At 47.9% G+C, this 24,018-nt stretch overlaps 1 protein-coding gene and 1 long non-coding RNA gene across 2 annotated transcripts in view; one reads left to right on the forward strand and one right to left on the reverse strand.

Annotated features, from left to right (window-relative positions):
• LOC308057920 (uncharacterized protein) overlaps positions 1 to 19,443 on the forward strand; it is a gene marked incomplete at its 3' end in the record, with an annotated part of 32,128 nt that extends 12,685 nt beyond the window's left edge. Inside the window, exons 2-3 of the mRNA XM_080411931.1 lie at positions 17,837 to 19,211; positions 19,436 to 19,443. Coding sequence (XP_080268057.1) covers positions 18,209 to 19,211; positions 19,436 to 19,443 — 1,011 coding nt within the window. The 5' untranslated portion in view covers positions 17,837 to 18,208. The remainder of the gene's footprint in view (positions 1 to 17,836; positions 19,212 to 19,435) is intronic.
• The window catches only part of LOC308057930, a 147,828-nt gene that overhangs the window by 74,839 nt on the left and 48,971 nt on the right, over positions 1 to 24,018 (reverse strand). The window lies entirely within an intron of this gene.

Below are 24,018 nucleotides of genomic sequence, written 5' to 3' on the forward strand. Positions count from 1 at the left end.
ACAGACCCTGAGGGAGGAGGTGTGAGAAAGTCCAGAATCCTCCCTCTAGCACAGAGATGGGGACAGGAAAAGGTGTCCAAATATCCACTGGTGCATCACCAACAGGTCACGGCCATTGCTGGCTCCTGCCTCTTGGACGCATGAGCAGGTGCCGTGGTTTAACCTCTGCTGGCAGCTCAGCCCCACACAGCTGCTCGCTCACTCTCCCGGCATCAGGATGGGAGAGAGAACTGGAAGAGTAAAAGTGAGAAAACTCGTGGCCTGATATAAAGACAGCTTAACAGGTGAAGCAAAAGCCACACACGCAGGCAAAGCAAGCCAAGGAATTCATTCACCAGTTCCCACCGCAGGCAGGTGTTCGGCCATCCCCAGGAAAGCTGGGCTCCATCACCCGTAACGGCTACTTGGGAAGATAAATGCCATAACTCCAAACATCCCCCCTTCCTTCTTCTTCCCCCAGCTTTACATGCTGAGCATGATGTCACACGGTATGGAGTATCCCTTTGGCCAGTTGGGGTCAACTGTCCTGCCTGCATCCCCCCCCAGCTTCTTGTGCACTCCCAGCCTGCTCGCTGGTGGAGCAGTGTGAGGAGCGGAACAGCCCCCGACGCTGTGTACGCCCTGCTCAGCAGTAACGAACACACCTCTGTATTGTCAACACCGTTTTCAGCACAAATACAAAACATAGCCCATGCTAGCTACTATGAAGAAAATTAACCCTATCCCAGCCAGAATCAGCACAGGAGGGCAGCAGCACAGCTTTCCAGGTGTTTTTTCACTCTTTTACTTTAGCTGCAGAGTGCTGTTGTCCCACACTACCCCTTTTTGACTTCAAGAGGAGGAGAATGCGTCCACCAAAGCAAAGACACTTGCCAGTGTGAAATTATGTTGGTCTAGGAAATCTGAAAGAGCAGATTTCCTCTTAGGCTTGGAGGCCTCATGCTTCATTCATCCTCCCTTGCTCTGAGTTTTGGGAATATAGATCCAGCCAGTTTGTCTTACAGCTGGACATGGAAAAGGGTCATTTCACAATCCTTTGGAGCTGCTCTGGGGTTGCTAGCCTCCATTATCTGTCCCATTGTATATTCCTGACATCCCTTTTCCATCTGAACTGCTCTTCCATGCGCAATATTGCCATCATTACTGCTTCTGAGTGCGGCACGCTGTCGTGCAGAAGCTGGTGCCTCACTGCTTCAGCTAAGTTCAGTTCTGTGTGCGTTCCTCTGGCTGGTGATTTCCTGGATGACAGGCATTTGCATGGATCCTGGCCCTCATGTTTTGAAAGGCCCAGAGGTGGAAGACAGTTAATACTATCCTCCTATGCTTCCTGACCTGCAGGAGTTGCAGGACACCATCAACCACCAAGGCAGAAGGATCTAGAGTTTCATGCATTCTTTGCAGAGAAAAGCACCTCCCCTCCTGAAGTCTGTCTAAATCCTTTGTATCACAAGCCTTCACACTCCAGGCTGCTGCCCTGGATGCTGCTTTGTGAGTTCCTTCAGCAGGGGGGTTAAATGGAGAAAGACACCACAGAGTATCCGTGACTGCTTTTCTCAGCGGGAGAATGTCTTTGGCTCCCTTCCCAGGGTCACAGTGAACTTCTGGAGGTAGCGGTGGAAGCAAGACCTTTGTGGAAGACTGTTAGTATATTATTCCCCTCTTTCCATTTCTCCTAACACAACTGAGTATGTTCAGTTCAATGCATAAGCCTGAGGTTAAAAGTGTCAGTAGCTCCAGGCGAGCAGACCCTGCAGGCGCAGACACTAACTGCATAATGGGGTGTGAGTGAAAGGAAGCCCTGGAGGTTGTCCTGACACAAACCCCTTGTAATCAAAACAGCTGGAAGCTGTGACATGAAGGGGAGCTGACTTACACAGTTCAGCCTCTTCCTCACGGGGTCTGGTAAGCCCTGGGACTCCTGCTGGATCTGGTGGGGCAGGAGGAGCTGGGCCATCATGAACACACTTGAGTCTGTAGCCTGCGCTGTCTCCTGACGCATCCCAGCCTCCGAGAGCTCTTCACTCCCAGCAGCACTGCGTGCCGGAGGAACCACTGTCCAGGAGAGTGGCTGGGGATGTGCCAGAGCATGCAATTCATTTCATTACACACAAAAGTGCTACAGCAAAACGTAAAGGAACAAGAGATTAAAGGGGAACCCATGTTGGCTGATCTTGCCCACCCTACTGCTGGGAGGCAGCCCTGGGCAGCTGCTGTCTGACTCAGGCTCTGCTAGCTCAGGGTAGCAAGGCTGGGATCTTTGCAGTCTTGCATTGCTCTTCAGAGGACAGTACCAAGTATGGCACTGCGGGTACCCTTTTCTGCTGTGGCAGCTTGTTTCATGGGGTGCCCTTTCTGTAAAAATTCATTTAAATGAATCCTTGTCATCATAAGGCATGAGCATTTAACTGTGGAATGCTGGGCCCCGCTGAGGTGAACCATCCAATCCATAATGAGAAAGGAGATCTGAACCACTGGATCATTAGTCCCAAACCAGGTTAAACCTCCCGTGGTGCAAAGCTTGCCCATCAGAAAAGCCAGAATGGGTTACTGACACTGCCTGATTCTATACACAGTTCAGCTGCCAAAACTCATTTTTTTCACTTAGTGCATAAGCCACATTATTCCCCATTTTTGTATCTTTTTCCTGCCTTCCTTTCATTGTCCGTAGCCTTCCTTTCAATACTCTCTCTATCCCTGCCTCCCTTACTCTGCGCTCTGCTGTATCAAGCCACCACTTACTCATATAATGGCTGGACTCCCTCTCCTCATATCCTCCTTGCCCAGCCTCTCTTTTTTTCTGAATCTGCACAGAAATGCTGCCACTCACACTGACATCTCTAATAGATGTTTAAAGGTGCGTCAGCCAACTTCTGAGGAACTTGTGCTCCTGTGTCACTTAGTACAAAAAGGCCCAGTCTTCAGTCATTTAAATTTCTTTCTCTAGAGGGATGAAAAAAACCACTAACCAAGAAGAAACAGCCCAAATTGAACAGTTTATTCTCTTTTTAAATATTCTCCCTCAATATTTCTAAGCCCTTTTCACTGTTTAGTGATCCCTTACTTCTGCCAGTGCCTACCACTGGGAGCTATTGTCCGCCTAATGCAGAGCAGAACATGCCAGCAAGCTCCAGCCAAATTCAAACAATTAATTGTAAAGTGCCCACCACTATAGTATCTGCAAATAGCTGTGAAATCCCAGAGAATTAAGCTTGAAGACTTAATGGGTGAAACTGGCCTCTTGATTTTTATTTGCATGTAATGGCTCACTCATACATGTTTGGTAACTGAGGAACTGCAGCTGTAACCGTGCAGTGGAGCTCATTGCCTTCCAGCATTATTTTTTTTTTTTCCTTAAACTGCCTTGCAGCTTTTCCTGCAAGTGTGTCCCGTGTCCTGCCTTCCCCATCTCCTATATAGTCAGAAACAGGAGAGGGGGTCAACCTTGCCGGTGTACCTCTTGGACTGTCTGTCCCCTCTCCTTGCTGCACGCTCCAGGCTTCTGCGCTCACAGGGCTATGCTGAAAGCCCAGCGACACGGCTACAGCTCTGAGAGTGCACCGTGCCTTCCCTGCAGGGCCACCTTAATAGCTCACTGCGTACCCCTGCTCACAGATGGGACTTCCCCAGCACCCAACACCACCAACAGCACCTTTCTGTGTCTCTCCTGATACACAGCATATGCTACCTGATCCTTGCAAAAAAGAACATCTTTCTCAGCAGATGTCCTGAGCCCCCCAGGAAGTGTTTGCTCTTCTCTGTTTGCAGATCTCTTCTCATTTATCAGGCCAGCCTGGTCACTCATCACCTCCTGATGTTAATGCTGGGAGATAGGGCCACTGAGTGCAAGAGTGGCAAAGCTGTCATGCTCCAGCTGGGCAAAAGTGGAGCCTCACTCAGTAAATATTGACACGTCTGCAAGCAAACAGAAGGCAGCTTTCAGCAAGCAGCTCTCTGGCTCCCTGAGCTGATGCTGGACCAGAGACACTTGGTGCTCTGTGGTTATGAGCTGCTGTTTACAGAGGGCAGGATACAGGAATGGATCTCCAGCAGCTGTGATGACAGTGGCAAATTGATGGGCTCACAGGAGCCACCAGCTGCGTGCCCGCTGCCCACCTGCAACACAAGAAGTGGCTGCAACCACTTCAGCCCGTGGAAAAACAAGCTGTCTTTTTCATTCCCCAGCAGCTTCCAGATGGGATTTCTTCAAGAGGATATTCAGGACAATCTCCATTGAAAATAGATAGGATAGCACAAACCAGATTTTTGTTCCAAGTCTTTAGTTCTCTGGTTTTCCTGTTCCAAAACAATGTCCTTAGCATTTAGGTGGTTATTGCACCTCCTGTAAGTTGTTAGATTTAGGCAAGTCACAAATGCAAGTGAGTATAAACATAAAGATAATCTGATTGAGTCCTTCTTATGGGTCCATGGAATTGAGTAGCCAGTCATTAGCAGCATCAGTTCTTACAGAAATCCCAAAGTTTAGTTCTTATACCTTATTAAAACTAACTTGCATCCTAAAATGGGAGATCTATGCCCCTTTCAGACTATTGCCTGTTAGCTAAGTGACCACATTCCCTACACAGGTGGAGCAGAGTTCTTATGCAAAGAGATGGGATTGCAAGCGAGGGCTCATGACGGATTGGGTTCACTTCCTGGCTCACCCTTCCTATGACTTTGGGCAGGTTATTTGATCTCTTAATGCTCTAGTTCCTATCCATGAAAAGGAGGTGATAATGCTTTCCAGCTCTTTCTTTCATCTACTTAGACTGAAAGGGACTTTGCTTTTTCTGTGCTTCAGTGTTTTCTGTTTGTATTATTCCTAGAACAGTTAGATTCTGATCCGCTGCAGAAGTTCCCCCGTACTGCAGTAAATGCAAGTAATTATCTGTTCTCATTTAGAGCCTGTGGGCACCATCAACAGCCAATAAACAAGAGGATGACTCAGGTCCTTAACTGACACTGTGTGGGTCTTAGATAGAGAACTAAGGAGTGGGACAGTAATTTCAGCAGTAGATCCCACGAGTCACCATGCCGTTAGTCCCTAGTCCCTTTCGCTTCCTTTTCTGAATGTCCAAGCTGTTTCTTTACATTTGTTTTCCACTCTCTGGTTTGTTTCTACTACCTGCCTCTCACTTGCAGAGTGAAGACAACAGTTAATCTCCATTTCCTTTCCCCTGCATGAAATAAACACTAAGTAATGTGCGTGCTTTGGAGACAGGGCAGATCCCTGCCATGAAGGACATCTCTCTTCTTCCTTACTCTCTATTGCCATTTTTCATTTCTAAATCAGACTGACAGTTTCTTAGAGCAGGGACATTGTCTGTGTCAGGGAGTAAGCACAGCATGCCTAACGCACTGCAGTATGCTTGACAGGCCGTTGGTGTAGACCGTGCTAGGAAGGGTTTCTTATGTATTAATTTCCTAGAGTAAATCAGTCACTGGGAGTTTTCTGTCAGACAGCTCCTTTGCTGAACCAGGTGTTGGGTGATGACAGGTACCAGAAGTGTGAAAGAGGATGGTGGCACTGCAGCCTAGGGACAGTGGAAGAGCGACCAAGGATTTGGTTGGTGCAAGACCAAATGTCTCTGCTACAACTACAGCCCAAGCGCCATGCAGGGCCAGAAAGCACCTAGGCACTGCTTCAACAGCACTGGTCATCTGATCCAAACCTCAGCTTGTACAAAGCAACTGTTTGATAGTAAATCGTTTCAGCTGTTCCTCCCCTTCGGCCATCCCTGCTCTGTGGGGCCTCTGCAAAGCCCCATAAGGAAACCCACAGCTCCGGGATGGGGTCAGCTCTTTTGTCTGGAGATCATGCCAAAGCCAGTGCCAAAACTGCTGTGGGCCTCCAGCACTGGCAAGTCTACCAGTACAAATGAATTACAGGGAATGAACGTAACAAGACACGTCGATGGAGATCCAGGGGAGGGACAGAGAGAGGGGAGGGAAACATGGCAAAAGATGAAAAGAAAAAGAAGGGACATAGCAGACACAAAATGGACCTAAGGGTAAATGCAAAAGGCAAACTGGTGATACCTTTTGTTAAATATTCATTGAATAATGGTTTGCACAATTACAGCCAGAAGCAACATTAACAGCAGGCAGCGAAACTTCACTGTGCTGGCAAGCTGCATTCCTCTTCCAGAAGTCACTCATTCCGACCACTGCAACACTATCAGTGTAGGGCTGTCAGTACATGCGATGCCGAAAATTTTCTCAGGCAAGTTTTTCCTACAAACTCCTTCCAGTATAAGAACATACAGGTGGAGAAACTACACTGTATGTCACCTATGCATGGAAGACAAAATGAAGAATCCTGTTATTTGTGGCTGGTCTCCCCACTCAATGCTGGGAAAAGCTGGATTGGACTGCACCTCTGCCTTCCATGCTTAGAAGAGCATGAGCAGTAAATAATTTATCTGGAAGCTTTTTCTGGCACGGACAGATGTGTATAGACACAGAAAGGAAACACTGCTTGTTAGAAGGTCGGCATATATTGGTTATGAGCACAGGAATGTTCTCACAGGAAACACTGAAGGCTGTGCAGAAGTAAACATACCTCCAGTGTGGAGTGGCACGGTGACCCAGCTGAGACCCTCTCTGGGGACTAGATTCCCAGGGATGATGCACAAGGCCCTTCGGGTATTTACACAGCCTGTTCTCTAAAAACCAGCTGCCACTCAGAACAGTTTATCTTCTTTTCCTGATTATTCAGTCTGTGTTCTCTTTGCTCCTCCTGGCTGCTTTTCCTCCAGTTCCTGGAACTGTGAGGAGCACAGAGGAGCCTCTATAGCACCTGTGTGTGCATGCCAGGCACAGCAGCTGCCGCATCCCCCGATGCTCAGTGCTGCCTGTCCACCACACACATTTCCACACCACTGGGCAACAGGCTACTTCCAGATCCTTCCCATGCAGGTTTGTTCCTAAGACCAGAAACTTTGTATTTTCCTTGAGCATGAAAACTCTGTTCTTAGCCCTAGGCACCTCTGCATTTTGTGTTTCATTAGATCAAGAGGGCTACCCAAAAAGATCCACCTTCTTGCTGCCAAAATTAGGAGAGACAGTTCCAGCTTGTGACAAGCCTGGACGAACTCCAGTAGAGGCAGAGGGAATAAAAAGAGCGAGGGCCTCACTGGATTCCTGCATTTAGGTCCTGCAAAAGGCTCCAAATTCCAAGAGCCTTTCAACAGAAACAGCATTTAAAGTGGACACAGTTCTAGTGCTTCTACAGAGGGTCAAAGCCCTTCTTTGTCTCTGCTCGCAAAGGCTTGTGTGTCCATATCTGCTAGATCTCCCTGCAGGGACACAAAAGATGCTCAGATACTTGTGGTCTCCACTTGGGCTGGAGGAGCCCTGACTTCCACAGGATTTCCAAACACACAAAGATTAAGCAGGCGAGGCTAAACGGCTGGCATCTCTTCAAATTTTGCTTACTTCTTGCAACAGCAAGGCTCAGAGGGGTGCATTATTCTTTGTGGAACAAAGAGGGTACTATCTACCAAGCTTTTGCTGTATAAAATCAGTTCAGTTCAGTGAAATTCACATTTGCTGCTTGCATGCTCCCTACTTCCACAGGCTTGCTGTCTCAACTGCCTTCATTAGTCCCATTATTTTTTGACCCAACTGCTGTAACAATAAAAAAATCAACATGAATTGGCCACAGAACACAATTCACATCTGTTTCTGGAACCCAGCACCTAAAAGGGAGATAGATTTCTTTATCCACCCAGGCCTTCTCTAGAGTCATAAGAAAAATGCACAGAAAGAATCCTTATAAAATATGATCTTCAAAAAGAGAAGTACTTATTAAATGTGCAAACAAAAGCTTCCCTTGCTACTTTCAAGTTCTATTAGCATTGAATATCTCCATTTAAGAACAGTGGAGGAGAGGAGAAATGATAATGTTACGATTCACGAGTTGTTCATAGCACCCAAGGATGTGCTGTTTAAACAGAAAAAAGATTTCTTGCGTGCTGCCTTCTGCCGAACCAGTTCTTACAGGGTAGGAATGTGTGCCTTGATGTTCTTACTACTGAGGGACCAGGGGGGCTGCCTTGGTGGGTACGAAGTCTACGGATGTTTACAAGGTAGGATTTCTACAGCATACAAGGGAGCTAGTCATCAGCCAAGGTTACTTCTGGCTTAAGCAATCAGTTCAATGGACTTTAGCACTGTTATAGAACTGTAACCTGAAGTCCTCTGGGAGTTTGAACCATGCTGTTGTGCTCTCACAACAAGTAATTTGTGAGGCATCTCTCCCCTTAGGAGTCCGTATTAGTCAGTAACGTGAAGCAGCTGTGAGCTCTCTGTGGGAGAGAGGTAGTCCCAATGGCCAGAACCTAGGTCATACTCTCATCAACTCCCATGATGTTATCTCACAGCTTTTCAACAAAGCATGTAGCCACCTCTTGACCACTTTAACTTTCTCATCAAGTTCATATTGTAGATTTATAATTTTGTTTCTCCACACAAAACATCCAGCATCATACCCAACTTCACCACAACTCTTTTACTGCCATTTCTGCTACTGCCGTCCCATTGGCTCCTCATTTGCACTCCACAGATGAAATCCTGTTCCAGCAAAATCAATGAAAGCTTTGCTACTGACTTCTGCCAGACCTAGCTTTCAACTGGTAGCCTCTGGCTGTCACAAAACCTGTATCTTAACCCAGATACTGTTTCTGATTTCAGATATTTTCACAGCACAATTCTTCTAACCATTCAGCAATACACACATTTAACAGCCCACTTGAGCTCCTATTTCTGCTTACATCAAGTAGATAATGTTTTGAAATAGGCTGCAGCTTTCACCTACCCTCAGCCAAGTTCATACAGCTGTGGCCCATCAGTTCAAAGATAAATGAACTCAAGCTGCCAAGATGTGATTCTGGGTTAACAGGGGCAAAAATAAAGCTATGGCCAAATGAGAAGGAAACATTAAGTTGTTTCGTATTTTGAAACTGATTAGGCTTTTGTACAGAGAGACCCACTTAAGTCCTAGAACTAGGCATCCAGATCAGTCAGTACTGGCCCAAACAGCTCTCTCTCTCCCAAAATAATTACACCTTAACTCATCCCTGCTGGTAGTGTAAAAGTAGCTGTAAAACAAATGGTGCTTGAAGTTGCCTTGTGGTGGTTCTCTGGGAAAGGAAATTTGGTTCACAAGCACCACCGTAGTCCAAGTCTGCATGTCCCAGGTGCTCAGAAGTTGGCAACAGCCCATCCCACAGCGATTCTACTGTGCCAGGCCAAGCTTTGCAATGTGTTGTTATTAGTCTGAGGTGAACCGTAAGACACACTATGGCTGTCTAAACCAGTAGTCCACCACAACACCCACTCCCCTGCCCTCAGTCCCAGTTTTCTTTTGAATGGAAAGCTGGAAGCATGGCAGGGAAGAGAAGGCAGACCATTACACATCCAGGCTGCATCCTGTCAAGCAACCAGGATGTGACTGCAGTGCGCATCTGGGCCTCTGAGCTGGAAAACAGTCCCAGGACTCACAGTTCCGGTGTGCCTCTGTGCCTCAAAGGTTGCTGTGAGCGTGAAATTGCCCTGTGGCTGGCTATAAAGCCCGAACAACTGACTGTGTGAGACCCACCCCATTTTCCATTGGCATAGTGCTGTGCTGCTGCATTGACAAACTCACGGTGGGGGCTTGGGCATGTGATTTCTCCTATTGTTGTTGAGGAAACTTCCCTAGTTCAGACCTACAATGACCTCCAGCCCTTGCTGGCCAAGCTCAAGGTTACTGTGTTGCAGGAAATCCAGAGGTAGAGGCCAGCAGAACTAAAGGCACATCTAACAGCAGGAAAGCAAGCTGGTAGTCATTATGATGTGTGACACCACTTGTATTCTCATACAGACTAAAGGCCACAAGTGAGACTGGGGGGAGGATTAATTCTCCTAGGTGCTGAACAAACCCGGAGTGACCCTCCACCCTTGCAGTTTACAGGTGTAAACCAGGCTTATGTAAAGGAAAATTTCTAAAGTTGCAGCATTTACTTGCTCGCTTTTTTTGCTCTGAATACTTTCACTTACTTAAAGACCAGAAAACTTGAAAAGAGATCAAACCAAGAAAGGCTGGAGTCTGCAAGGAGCTGTGTGGCTCAAGCCTACAAATTATGATTTTATAGAGTTAATCTGGTTTTGGGAGTGATGCAGACAATTATAAACAAATCAAGGCAAGAAGGAGAGAGGTAGGAAATAAATGTCAAAAGATCGTAACTTATTAAGAGAAGTCTTCATGCATGCCCATGAAACCACAGACTGCATTCTCTCTTTAGATCAAGTAGGAGTCTCTAAGCAGACAAGAAAGAAAAATTTCTCCTACCAGAGCTCTGTCAATAAAGAAATGTCAATAAAGGTTCAGCTGATTAAAACAATTGCCCAACACAGAGGATAAAATAAATTTGACAGGGTGGTCTATTACTTCTTTCAGTGACAACCCTTCTCCTCTCAGTTACAAATAATTACTTAGCTTTTCATTAGCTATGTTGGAGGCACGCATCCATTTAGTATTTGGAATTTTTCACATATAATTCCCTTCTGAATGATCAGTGTGTGTTTAAGATTTTACGAAAGGAATAGGGACAAATTCTGCTCTTTGAAAATTTGATGTAAATCTGAAGTATCTGCCCTAATATAGACTTACACTTGTCGTTAAATCAGAGTAAATGAGAGGACACTTTGGCCTCGTGATACCTAGCACAGGGCCAGGAATATAATACAAGAAAGGGTTACTTTCTAACTGCTTGTAAGATTTAAGTCAGACAAATACATGATAATAGTAAGTCTTTGTTTCTGAAAGGAGATATTCAGTCTACCCAAAGCACCATCCAAGTCATTAAAGGATTCCCAGGTGCCAGTATTTGGAAAGGGTATTAGCTATTCAAACAGTTTAGGCAGAGGTCTCTGCTGTTCTCTCTCCTGGGTCATCTCAGATGTCCTCAATCTCTGCCCAGAACTGAGTACAGGCAGCAAAGAAAGGCTGGAAATTTCAGAGGAGTAACATTTTCTCCAGAACTAGACAGAACATATTTTTCAGTCTTGCGGTAAAAAGGAGGAAACCCCTCCTTTATTAGCGCTAAGCAACTCCAAGGCTGGCAGGGTGAGGGCCATACAGTGCATGTGGAGGGACAGACTCTGCAGCAGATGCTGTGCAGGGAGCCCTCTTTTCCTCCCCTTTTCAGATATAATTTACCTGGTTCCACTCCATTACTGGGAAAAGAAACCACATGAAAGTATCAGCATGATGCAGCTGGGTTGCTCAAACAAAGCAATTCAGCAGCAGATTGGAGGAGTGAATCCACACAAAGGCAAAAGGCTTGCTGAGGAGATGCCTGAGCTCCGCTGACAAAAGTCAGTGCCTCAGAGACAGGGATGCAAACACAGCAGAGAGGTCTCTGCGTGTTTGATGCTTGGAGGGTGCAGACAGTCATCTGAAGCCACCCACCCCACCTCAGCTGGTGTCTGGCTCCTGCACATTTTTAAAGATTAATAGTTCTAAGCAGGTGCCTGAGACTGAGCAGAAATTTCAGACTGGGAACTATTTTCCTGAGGAGGAAAAAAAAAAAAGGTGTTGGAAATGGCAATTGCTATAGAAAGTGACATGAAAAAAGGCCAGTGGTCTCTGACTATCTGGCAAAGGGAGGGATGCAGATATCTCCAACGGGAATAACCTCTGCCTAGATAAAAGCAAAGCTAACTAGAAGGAGCATGTTTTCTGAAAACGTCATCTTTAATTAATGAGATCTGCCTTGTTGATTACTCTGATCCCAGAGCTCCCCTGGATTCGCTTCCTTACTTCTGCTCTGGGCTCTCAGGCAGTAGGCCAGAAACACTTATCCCATCATCAGCTTGCTGCATGCTTTTCTCATGCATCACCCAGGTCTTCCTTGCCCCTGTGCTTAAATGGTTTACAGAGGTTCTGCCTGGAGCCATCTGCAAGCTGCAAACTTGTTGGGCTTTCTTCCAAGGGCAAGTTGACTAAACCTTGTTATACCAAGACTGTGCTTACTGATGGCTGCCGATTCATTCCTCTCTGTCATATGTAATCTTGGTCATGGCTCTGAAAAACCTAAATCGTTCAGGTCCCTGCCACTATAAGACATGCTCTTCCACCACTTTGCTGTAGCAACTTCAGCTTGTAGAGACAAGATGAGTGTCAGCCATAAAAACTGAACTTGCAAAGACCAGGGATCATTGTCAGCAAGCTGCTTCCAGGGAATCACTAAAACAATTTGGCAGTATTTCATGCAGTGCCTGTCCTTGCTTAGGATGTCTAAAACCCCCTTTATTATATTGGAGTATATATTTGTGTATATATTAACTGCTAGTGCCAAGACACTAGGATGATGGGCAGCCTGAAATGCGGCTAATACCTATACCAATGCATTAAATCCTCCTGAAGCCTAATCACAGCCAGGACTACACTTACGTAGCAGTTTCTCACCGTCCTGTTTTGTCTTTCCCAGGGTTCCTCAACAGCATCCTCCTACTCAGACTGCTGGCAGTTTGACTGGCAGTATGGTGGCTGCAAGGTCAGAGGGCTGCATCTCACCCCTCTGGGTACCTGAAAAACACAAAGACAGACGTGTGTGTTCAGCTGCCAGCTGGAAGAATCACAGCTGCTCATGTGATGCCTGGGCAAGATGATATAATCAGCACATTAGTACTTCTTACCCCAGTAAACTCTACCTGTCCCCTGTGCCAAGAGCAGTCAGGAAGACAGAGGCTATTAGGGGAGTGATGAAAAATACGAAATGAACCTTAAAGACATAGAAAACTTCATGTCACAAAATGACAAAGCTCTTTGGCTCTTGTGCCTTCTTCCTGAGTAGGGCAGTATAACACATAATGTCTGCCCCGGATTACGCCAAAGAGAATCTCCAGGGAAGACTTGTCACAGTCATCCCACAGATTCCTCTTTTATCTCAGCACAGCTGTTCCCATCCTGACCTACTAGCCTGATTTCTTGCTGCCTTCTTACTGAGAATGCTACTGCAGGGATTCGATTCCAGATGTGGAGGAACCCAGCCCACAGCACACGTTGTACCTTCACCCCTTCCTTTCCGAGTCTCCCAGTGACTGCACACAGCTAGCTCCGGTCTCAGTAATGGAGACAATGGCACTGGTCCCAGACAAGCCAAAAGACCCACATTCTTTGGACAGCTTGCAGTAAAGTATTCCCAGAGTTTTTCTGTATTCAGTACGATCTCCAAACCAGAGGAAAGCGTCTATATTATACCAGGTCGGGACACCCCTGGTCCCTTCCATTCCTGTTAAACTGTTACTTGGCTGCAGTTCCTTACTTCATGCTCAGCACAGCTCAAGGCTTCATTTTGCAGCTCTTGAAGTTTGTCCAACTGTTCGTCACCCACAACCTCCTCCCCTTCTGTCAAGCAGCCACCTATCATGCCTTCCTTATTGAGAAAAACTGTACTTTTCTTTCTTGTTTCCTATCTTTTACTATCCTTACACAGTAATGACTTACACGCAGGAAAATGATTCAAAACCACACTGTTTCTGAAGCCAGACAGTCCGAACTTTTGAGGTAAGTGGAAGGAAAACCAGACCTTATATTCAACACACCTGGGAGGAATAACCCCAATCTATTTCTTGGTGCATCAGAACCAACTGCAGCCTGTCCCCACCACACTGAAGTGACCTGGATGATGGATACCAGTATAACTCGTGAGCAGTGTCAGTCTAATGGGTGCCCAGGACAGTGAAACAGTTTGTCCTGCAAGAGTATTTTGAGGGTAGCCTTCTTAATCTGTACCAGCAGAAATGCTGACATGGATTAATAACTATTTTTCTTTCTCTTGAGATCAGTATACTACAGAATGCAAAGGAAGGTGAGCTAGCTTCCTCCTAAATCACTGAAAGTTTTTTCAAATGTTTTATAAAGCTGTGCAAGCATACAGGAGTCACTGTGCACTCAGCATTAACTTACAGGTACTTCAGGATTTTTAACTCTGATGCTGTAAACAGTTCTGTGAGCTTCATTCAGTACCTTGCTCAAGATGAGCGGAAGGGAACCCGAGTTTGATTTCTCACCCAAAATGATGCCAGCTCTAAATGAGTGGAGCTGGGAGGAGCTAAAGCTGTTTGGCACACAGGTACACACACGTTCTGTGCAAAGGCAGGAGAGCTCAGTCCTCTGACTGGAGCTGCTGGGCATTGCTGGAGCATGGCACCTTCCCTCCCTGAAGCAGGTGTCCACGCAAAGCCGCCTAGCCAGCAGCCGGCTGAATGATGCCTGGTGCCTCTCTCCCCTCCTGTCTGCCCGAGTGCTGCTCCAGCCTGGGATGGCAACGGATGGGAGAAACTGCTTTCAAACTGTTTAATAGCAGTGATGGTAACCTCTGACCTTAGTGAATAGCAGCGCTTTTGACCTTTCATTTGTTAAATAATGCAACCACTTACTTCCCGATCCTTATCAGTGTTCAGTAATTGGGGTCAAGACAAAGCAAAGCAGAGTACAGTTACCCACCAGACTTCACTGAACCAGGAAGAATTTCCTTAAGCTATAGATTTCCTTTTTGATAATCTTCAATCAGGACTGGCAAAAGCTAGACACTGGGTGGCTTAGAAGATCCATAACAGGCTAAAGAGCCTCTCAGCTGTTAGCATCTGGTTTGAATCCAGATGTGGTTGACAGTGGCAGAAATTCACTTCAGATCTCAGGTTGACTCTGACTGGTTTGCAGTTCTGTTTACTAGCCAGAGAGCCATAGCATATTAACATGTGATTCTAGAGACATCAGTGATTAAATGAGCTCACAAAGCCTGAAAATGCCTATTCCCATAGAGAGAATCAGACTATGGCACAGTGGTAGGTGACAGCATGGACAGAAAGTTTGCAGTCACTCCTACATGTTCTGCCTGATTCGTGTCTAGGAGAGGTGGTTAATCTTCAGGAATCTGAGTCGCTTTTTGTGTGGCGTACATAAAACTAATGGGTCAGATTGTGTGCTGCACAGCTCCTTAAAGATTTCACGTGACAGATCAGCAGGTGACAATTGTTACAGGCAGCAGTTCCAGGATCACTGTTTTCCTTAGAAATGAACAGGAAACATGAAAAAGAAACCCAAGAATTTATGATGTGACAATGGATTTAAATGTAAGTGCATACACATATATTTATTTATATAATGCACACATATAAAAGCTTCAACTTCCTGAAGATGTCAAACAAATTCTGTTTGTTTAAACAGCCACACAATCTCATTATTTATTGCATTTTGTACTAAGTCAGGTTGCAAGGGCAGGGACTGTTTCATGGCTGTCTGTATGGGATTCAGCAAAATGAGCTCCCAAAGAGTGACTTGCACAAAGAGTGAAAGCACAAAGAGTGCTGTCGTTTATAAACGAGCCAATTGATTATAGATGTACACGAGCTAGGTAAGAACTGTAAAAAAGACACTGCAAGTAATGAGATTCAGAGGTTTGGATTTTTTTAATATTTTTTTTTTTTTTTTGCTGCCGTTCATGTAACAAATGAGGAAGGTGGAGCCCTTTGTGGTATCCTTTGTGGTGTAATCGTATGCCCTCCTGCTTTTGGACGTACATTTGGATTTGGGCCTCTTGAAATGGAGGCCATTGACCTAGGCAGGGCAGCCACCCCTAACCGCATTCCGAGCGGGCTGCTGCCCCTCAGGGCCGGGGCTGGCTCCCCACAGGCCCGGCACAGCCTGCCCTGCCTGCCCAGGCTCTCCAGGGCCCTGCTTTCTCCGCCGTTCCCCGAAGCCCGCGGTGCCCCAGGCCTGCGCACGGCCTCCGGGCCGTGGCCACCCCGCTCCCCTCAGCCCCGCACCGCACGGGAACGGCCGCCGCCTCGCGCCAGGCACTGAGGTACACCGGCCCCGCGCGGCTCCCGGCGCGCCCGGGCCCTCAGCCCTGGCACACCGGCCGCCTGCGCCCGCCGGCGCCACCGGGAAGGTGGGACCCGCCATTGCCGTGCATAGTTTATGTCAGCGGTTAGCCCTTATAGCTGCAGCGAGTTCTCTAGACATAGGGTGTAACCAAACGGGCACAGAGGGTTGGTCTCAACTCAGTGCCCATTGCTCATCTAGGACTGCAGTTAGCATGGCGTGCAATGCACATCATTGATGACTGATGTCACCCATTTCCGGCAAGTCTTTGGTCTTCTGTGGAGTCCACTGAAGAAAGATTGTGATTCTTTCCTATGTTGTGGGCATTAGAGAAACGATATGATACTCTATGGTGTGACGAACGTTAGCCTAGCTCACTCTGTTAATGGTCATCAGTGGCTGTTTGCAGGTCTTTCTTTGATGGAGGCAAAAAAGTTAAGTTCCTATTTCCATTTCACTGAGCCTGTTAACCTGAAGAATAAAACCCTGCTGGAAAAGGCTGACCTCGACCCATCCACTGACTTTCTAGACTCTCTGGAGCGTGATATCCCACAAGGTAAAGGTAGAAGAATCGACAGATGCAATGAAAGGGAAGGCAGCCTTGAGTAGTCTGGGAAATGCTGAGGTGACAGGATGCAGGTTACTATGGAGTTTGGTATGCTTGTGAGGAGCTCCTGCAAATCTGTAAAGGAATTGTATCCTTTACTAACTATTGTACTTAGTTCCCTTCTTAAGCAAATCTAAATGCTTACAGTGGTAGATGTAAGTGTACCAGAGCTGTTACATCCTCACAACAGATCTGACCACATCAGCAGTTAATAACCCCTCTGCCTGAGTGGCATATTGTCTCTTGGCTTGGGTAAAGCCTGTGACAGCTGGTGTCCCTGTGGGGAGAGATAACTCCGCCAGTGACAGAGGGAATTTATGTGGTTTGAAGTATTGAAGAGACCTCTTGTCTCACCCGGTATTGCTGCTCTTTATCTAAATGGGCTCTCATTAACACTAAGCTGGTATCTCTGAGAGGCTGAATTCAAATGTTCCTTTGATAAACTGTGTTAGATGCTGCAGTGTGGAATAATCTGTATTCTAGTGGGATTACACTTGAAGCAGAAAGGAAGATGTGCCTACTGGAATGTATTTTCAGTTCACATCTCTATTGTTCTGCTGGACAACTGTTAAGTATATTTAAAGCTTCTTCCCCTGGCAGGCTATTTCTCTAAAGAGATGGGCATGATTTTTATTTGCTTCTAACTACCTTTTGCTGATTTGTTGCATTTTTTTGGATTGGGCCAAGTGTTTTCATGGCCTGCTGTCTAGAAAGAACAGAAAGAAAGATTCTTGGGTCATAGTCAGAACTTAAGTTTGCTATTTTATTCCTATCCTGGAGTAGCAGGATAGGATAGTAGGTGACCTGTGCCTGATGGATTTGGCTGGAAGGACAGTGAATTACCAGTGCTCTGACTTTCAGACTTCATGTGTGTGTGATTAGACAAGATATATATATATATCTCGTCCAATCTTTCCTTTGACTGAGAAGGAACCTAGTGAGCTCCTGCCTGAATTCTGAACATTTCTGACTGTTCAGAGCATAAACAGCGCTAAAATGTAAACGATTGTTCAACTTACTGGGAGTGTCCTTGCTGCAGTCATTTTACAAAGGTGTAGTCTGGAGGGACTGCACATTTTTATGTATGCTGGCCCATTGAGCTGGCCCTTTTGACTCAAAAAGGCCAGGGAGATTAGGTCCTAGATACCTCCTAAGAAAATTTTAGCTGCAGTTTTGTATGGTAGTTCAGGCATTGCTACTGTTTGCATTCCCTGCCCACCCTTTTTTTCCTAGGGTTTGTGGTAGGGAGACTTTTTAATTTTGTGAGGCCTGAAACCATAGAGCCACTGCAACAGGCGATAAATCTGGGGTGCTTTCTATGTTTCCACTAGAAAACAGGCACCAAGGGCTAAGAGCCTTGTTGCTAGGTAGGGCCTGGCGGCCGGAAGATCTCGCGCTGTACGGAAACACAGGGCCCCCCTCCAGGTAGCCAACAGCTTTTGGTTTATGATGTAAGCAGACGGAAGTGACATTGTAAACCTAGGCTATATAGTGTCACGTTGTTCAGCAATAAACGCCATTTGCCATCCACCACATTGGTGTCTGTGAGCTGATGGACCGCGCGGCCAGGGGTCGGCCGCCGTGCCGTTCCTGAACCAGGTCACCGCGTGCCTGAAAAGGCAACAAGTGGTGCCGAAACCCGGGAAAATCACCTGGAGTTGGGTGAACGGCGGCCGGAGCGGCAGGACCAGCCCGGCGGGGAGGACGCTCCCGGACCAGCCAAGAGGATGGAAGCTCTTGCGAAGGTCGTATTACAGCTGCATAAGCAGTGGGGTATTGACTGTAAGCCCAAAGATTTTACTCTCGCAGTCGTGAGACTTTTGGAGCTGGGGGCCATTGACCAGCCGGTGGATATACTCCACCCAGATGTGTGGGACAAATGTTCCCGCGCTTTATGCGATGAAACGATGTCTACTGGTAGTGGGAAAAATCTGAAAGCGTGGGGGAAAGTCGTCCAGGCTCTCCAAAAAGCTAGACACGAGCAGGAGACCTGGAAAGCTGCCAGGGATTGTCTGTTAACCACCCCGCGGGTGGGAATTGGGGCGGCTACGCAAACCTCACGCCCCCCGGCTGAGGAGGGTTCCGTCGACCCTCAAAGCCGACAGAAAAGTGACGCGCCCACTCAGCGTCCGAAAGACTCTAACATCTTCAGCTCGCCCACAGACTCCTCGGCGAACTCCTTTTGGGGCAAACTGGCGGCAGAGGCCAGGGGCGCTGAGGCGAAAGCCGAGGCCGAAAATACACGGATTGAACCACCACCATATGTGCCCCAAGATGGCGCCGAGCAGCAAGGGGAAGGGCGGGGTGAGACCGCCCCCGGCGGGAGCAGGGGGGGAGCGCTAGAGTTAACAGGCGCACACAGAGGAGAGGGGGAGGAGAATGGGAAGGAAAAGAGTGATTGGCATGACCAAAAAAGGGAAAAGATCACGAGCGAGGGGCAGAAAGCTAATCAGAATGACCCTCCCCAAAACCGTCCTTATAAGGCAGGCGCCTCCCCAAGCGGAAGGCAGGGCGGGCAAAAAGGGAAAGAACCGCCCAATTACACAAGAAAGGGGAGGGGCCGAAGCCCGACCACATACCACCAGCACCCGGAAGTGAGCAGTCAGTCGGACTCTGACTCCGACTCAGACTCTGCATGGGAGACTTGGCTTGCAAATACAAAGACCAAAATATCACCACTCACGGGGAAAGCAAAACCTAAGGGGACAGAAATTACTCTCACTGATTGGAGTAAAATACAAATTGCATGTGCCGATTGGGCCCCATCGGACGCACTAGCATTCCCGGTCCGAGTGACGGACGGGGGACAGAGGGTTCATTCGCCCTTAAGCCCTAAGGATATACAAGCGATTGTTAAAGCAATCGCGGGCAAAGGACTCAATTCGGCCATGGTCTCCACCCTCATAGATGGGGTTTTTGGGGGAGATGATTTGCTCCCGTTCAATATAAAACAGACCTGTAGGTTGATTTTTGACGGAGCAGGGATGATTGTGTTTAAACAAGAATGGGAGGAGAACTGTGCGAGGCAGTTAGCCCGAGTAACCGGAGCGGATCATCCGCTACACGGCTCCAGCCTACAGCGGTTGATGGGTACAGACCCAACAATGATTACCCCCCAAGCACAAGCCCAGGGCCTGCGGGCCCATGAAGTTATGGCAACCACCCGTGTGGCTAGAGAGGCTATTCGCACAACCTCTAGAGTTATTGCCAAGCCATCGCCATAGTCCACAATAAAACAAAAAGAAAGCGAGAGTTTCACACAGTTTGTAGATCGCCTCCAAGCAGCAGTCGATTCCTCGACCCTGCCCCCAGAGGCAAAAGGCCCGGTTGTCGCAGACTGTTTGCGGCAACAGTCTAATCTAAAACCCAAGGAAATCCTGCGATCGCTGCCACCTGGGTCAAGTCTCGCAGACATGATTAAACATGTAGTGAGCGAGGAACACCTAGCCCCAATCCAAGTGGCCGTTCGTGCACTGGCTAATGTGATGATATGCCCCAAATGTGGCCAACCAGGCCATGCGATGATTAATTGCCCCCAATCAGGAGACCCGCCAACAGCACTCCCCCCGCAAAACCGATCTAAAGGACCATGTTGGGCCTGTGGAAAGAGAGGGCACCTCGTGAAGGAATGCAGGCTTAAAAAGCAGGGAAACGGGAAGGGGAGGGGGCCCCTGGGCCGCACACAGCCCTCTCCCACTTGGGATGTCAGGCGGCCCCATTACACCAACCCCAGACAGGGGGGGTCACTCCCGAACCTGTTGCCCCCGCAGGAAGCAACCAACTTTATGGCCCAGCCAACGACCCCACAAACCTGGCCTCCGTCCCAGGGACAGCAGGGACCGCCCGGTGGGGGCGAGACCCCTGGGTGGCCCTGGCAGTAAGGTGTGACAACCCGCCAGTGGTGTGGGGGATTTGTTCCCTCCATAATTCCCTAAATGGTACCACCATCAGTATCCCCTTTTTGATTGATACCGGAGCAGATGTTACAGTCATTCCTGAAACGAGCTGGCCCCCACCTTGGAAATTGGAAGACGCCTCCATGGTGGGTGGAGTCGGGGGATTAACCCGAGCTCGGAAAAGTGCTCACTTGGTAGCAATCACGCTCCACACAGAAAAGGGACCAGAAAAGACCATTACCCTCTTCCCATACGTCATGTCAGGAGTCCCACCCCTGTTGGGAAGGGACGCCCTAGCCTTATTAAAAGCCAGAGTGACAAATTTACAGTAAGGGCCACTGCCGTACACCCACTTCCGCCGATCAGACTGACATGGAAATCATCCGACCCAGTCTGGGTCGAGCAGTGGCCCCTGTCAAAGCCTCGAATGGATGCCCTTCTTGAGTTAGTTGACCGCGAACTGCAACGGGGTCATATAGAGCCTTCCACTAGTCCATGGAACACCCCAGTCTTTGTAATACCCAAACGAGCAGGCGAAGGGTTTCGTCTCCTCCACGACCTGCGTGAGGTAAACAAAAAAATCCAGCCAATGGGTCCCGTTCGAACATTGTTGCCCATGAACTCCATGGTTCCGGAGGGACAACCTTGTGCTGTCCTTGATATTAAAGATTGTTTTTTCTCAATACCTCTGCATGAGGCGGACAAAGAGCGGTTTGCTTTTTCTGTAGTGTCTCCAAACAGCCAACGCCCTAACTTACGCTTCCAGTGGAAAGTGCTGCCCCAAGGAATGATCAATTCACCCACTATCTGTCAAATCACAGTGGATCGAGCACTGGCACCGGTACGGCGCAGTGACCCGACTGCGACTATCATTCAATATATGGATGATATCCTGATTGCCGCACCATCAGGCAATCAGGTAGACCACCTGGTGACAATCATTTCAGAAACCCTCAAGACAAACGGGTTTGAAATCGCGAGTGCAAAAATTAAAAGAGGACCCTGTGTCAGTTTCTTGGGAATGGGAATCACAAGTTCTTATATAACACCTCCTCAAATAAAAATCCGTCGAGCCGTTAAAACACTCCATGATATGCAACAGTTAGTGGGGTCTTTGCAATGGCTCCGCAATGTTGTCCTGATCCCTCCCGAAATCATGGCCCCCCTGTACGATCTCTTGAAAGGGAAACACCCATGGGAACAAAAAACTCTGACGACAGAGGCAGTAAACTCTCTCGACTTTATCGAACAACAGGTGTCATCAAACACGCTCGCCAGGTGGAACCCAGCTATGCCACTCGATCTGTATGTGCATTTCACGGAAGGGGGGAGGGTAGGAGTGCTGGCCCAAGGCCCTCCTGAAAAAGCTCAGCCAATACAATGGATAGTCCTGGGAAAAACATCACGCGCTTTCTCTCCAGGAGTCGAGTGCCTCGGTAACCTCATCATGAAAGGCAGGAAACTCGCCCTAAGGCATCTGGGCATTGAGCCAGCCAGAATATACCTACCCTTTCGCAAACAGCTCCCAACACAATCAGTGGCAATGTCAGAATATCTAGCTATAGCCCTCGCCGGATTTGGGGGGGAAGTCCGGTATGCCACAAAGCCCCCCTGGACTCAAATGCTAGCTATTGTCGACGTCGACCTCCCGCGGAAAATCATGGACCGGCCCCAACAGGGACCAATGGTCTTCACAGACGCATCCTCAGCGACCTCAACTGCGGCAGCAGTATGGCAGTCGGGAGGATAATGGCACTGTGTCAAAATGACCGATCGTGCGATCTCCGTCCAACAGCTGGAAGCAGCAGCTGTAGTGCTGGCATGCGGTCTGTTCCCAACAGAACATCTCAACATAGTAACTGATTCAATGTTTGTGGCCAAGCTTTGCTTAGCCATGTCAGGGCCCGGCGTGTCAACATCCACAATAGCTCTGATGCTAGAAGAAGCACTTTTTTCCCGAAAGGGCACTATATCGGTTATCCATGTCAACAGCCATAACCCAATCAAAGGGTTCTTCCAAATCGGCAACGACAAAGCAGATGCTGCTGCAAAAGGGTTGTGGACACTGAAAGATGCCCGCCAATTACATGAGTCCCTCCACATTGGAGCTAAAGCGTTAGCAAAGAGATGTGGGATCTCGGCCACTGACGCGAAACATATAGTAGCTACATGTCCCCACTGTCAAAAAGCACCATTGTGGTCTAGCGGAGTCAACCCCAGAGGTCTTAAAGCCTCTGAGGTGTGGCAGACAGATTTTACGCTCTGCCAATTGCTAAAACCTCGAGCATGGCTAGCAGTAACTGTAGACACATATAGCGGGGTGATCGTAGCGACACAACACCTTAAGACCGACGCAAAGGCAACCATCCAACATTGGCTAACAGCCATGGCGTGGCTTGGCATCCCTAATCAGATCAAAATGGACAACAGCCCAAATTTTGTGTCTAAATCAGTCCAGGCGTTCGCTCTGAAATGGGGTATTACTCTGATACACGGTATCCCATATAATAGTACAGGACAAGCCATAGTCGAATGGGCAAATCAAACTCTGAAATCTAAATTAGAGGTATTAGCAAAAACAGAAGGTTTTACCAACGTCATTCCCTCAAGGGACCAGGCACACTTATTAGCAACAGCCCTGTTAGCTTTAAACCAGTTCCCCAGGGGAGACGAGGTGAATAGCCCTGCCCAGAAGCACTGGGCCACTCGAGCGCTAGAAGAAGGTCCGTACGTCATGATCAGAAATGAGCTAGGAGAGTGGGAACAAGGGTGGAAATTAGTTCTGACAGGGCGAGGGTATGCTGCGGTCAGAAAAGATAACAGAATCAAATGGTGTCCACTTAAGTCTATCAAGCCAGACCTTCAAAATAAAACTAATGAAAACTGTGAGTTTTTATCTGCAGGACCAGATCATCGGACACCCCCGTAACCAGTATACCCTGGTGACAAGAGAAGACGACGAGTCGGCAAGCGGCCTGTCCGCATCTGAGAGCTCTGCACCGGCGGAGTCCAGACAACGGCGAAACAGCTCCCGCAAGGCGGGGCTGCGATGTTTTTGTGTGATCTCAATTTTGGGGTTCATAACGCCGTCTAGCGGCTTGTATGAACATCAGCCGTGGGAATGGGTACTGGCAAGATGGGAGGACCAAAAGATACTGCAAAGGATAGTTACCCCGGGATCCCCTAGTTTTCAAGTATATCTCTGTGACCTAATCCTCTCAACCCCCTGTTCGAACACTATAATGTATTATATGTGTCCCAGCTCTAACCCCGGCAAATCTTACTGTAACGTCCCTAATCAGTATTACTGTTCTCGCTGGGGCTGTGAAACCATCGCATCTGGCTGGAAGGTAGCGAAACCAGACCCGTTTCTTAAAACCAGTTGGGGACCAATAGGCTGCACCCCTAGGAGACCAAGTGGGATGGGAAGGACAGTATGCCAAGGGAAATGTGACTGCCAACATATTTTCTTAAACGTAACCAATGAAAACGACCTAGGATGGACATCGGCAAAACTTGGGGCGTTAGATACTGGCAACCCGGCACAGATAGGGGGGGACTGTTTTTTATTAAAAAACAGGAAGTAAAAAGCAGAACAGCGATTGGCCCCAACGTCGTGATCAAAAGCGATAACCAGCAAA

Source organism: Falco punctatus, assembly GCF_963210335.1.
Source record: "Falco punctatus genome assembly, contig: scaffold_41, whole genome shotgun sequence".
Lineage (NCBI taxonomy): Eukaryota > Metazoa > Chordata > Aves > Falconiformes > Falconidae > Falco > Falco punctatus.